A 999-nucleotide genomic window follows, 5' to 3' on the forward strand; every position below is an offset into this window, starting at 1 on the left:
CCCCAATGAATGTTGTGTGAATGCACATGGCACATCCACTAAATATCTGTGGGGTTTTCCGTGCATAGTCACTTTTCCTTGACACTCTTGGTGGGAACAACCAGATGACATAAGTAGCTGAAGAAAGAGTTCAGAGCTGTCCCTATTCTTTCCCAACCACTGCTCCTTATTCTGAATCCGTTAAATGGTAAATTTGTTCCCTCTTACCTGGGGCCTCCAGGCATTTGTCCTCCCTTGAAGGTTAAGTCGGGCTTGTGAAGGAGACCAGGTGGCAAACATGTTGCGTAAGTGGGATGAGGCAGTAATCTGTGTATCTGATATAGCTTTATTCTCCATTCCCAGTGGCATGTTGCAACCTTGAAGAAATGGAACAAGAGTGTCATCACAAGAACAGGTTGCAGCCAAAGTTCTGCCTCCACTGACATTCTAGTTGTCATCACGACATCATTTTCCAGGCATTAACTTTTGCATGTTATTGTTAACATGCCCTGGATTTTCTGGTCAGCTCTGCTAAGCTCTGTTGGGCTTTTATTTGCCTTGTTAATAGTCTTGTAGGATATGGCTGACCTTGGGGAATTCCATGGTTAGGATGAGCAAGTGATGGGTTTGCCCAGGACTGTACTGGTTTTAGCATTGAGACTTCTGTGTCCTGGGAAACACCTCCCTCCCCGTCTCAGGAAAACTAGTATGGCTAGTCATACTGCCCATGGTTGGGAGAGGGAAGTACATGGGATGACTTGAAACTTACTGTTTAAATCACAGCCCATCAACTCCATGCGAAGAGTGCTGCGGATGCTGTAATGAGTTGGGTGCAAACGGATATATCTAGCAATAATTGGAGGGTTAAAAATATTGTGTTTTACTCCAGATGAATCCACATTACCAAAGAACACCTGTAAAATGAAGAAAGAATAAGAAGCAATTCCTCCCAATCAAGTTTTTTCTTCTAAATTTGTTTGTGCATGTCTCAACAGCTCCCTGGTGGCTCAAATGGTATAG

The 999-nt window shown here is 43.7% G+C and overlaps 1 protein-coding gene across 1 annotated transcript in view; it reads right to left on the reverse strand.

The window, feature by feature from the left end:
* The window catches only part of LOC104999781 (coagulation factor VIII-like), a 1,520-nt gene extending 647 nt beyond the window's left edge, over positions 1 to 873 (reverse strand). Inside the window, exons 1-2 of the mRNA XM_010855382.1 lie at positions 749 to 873; positions 208 to 356 (exon numbers count right to left, since the gene is read on the reverse strand). Of these exons, the coding sequence (XP_010853684.1) occupies positions 208 to 356; positions 749 to 776 (177 nt within the window). The 5' untranslated portion in view covers positions 777 to 873. The remainder of the gene's footprint in view (positions 1 to 207; positions 357 to 748) is intronic.
* Positions 874 to 999: the final 126 nt, after the last annotated feature.

Source organism: Bison bison, unplaced genomic scaffold, assembly GCF_000754665.1.
Source record: "Bison bison bison isolate TAMUID 2011002044 unplaced genomic scaffold, Bison_UMD1.0 scf7180017853779, whole genome shotgun sequence".
In the NCBI taxonomy this organism is placed as follows: Eukaryota; Metazoa; Chordata; class Mammalia; order Artiodactyla; family Bovidae; genus Bison; species Bison bison.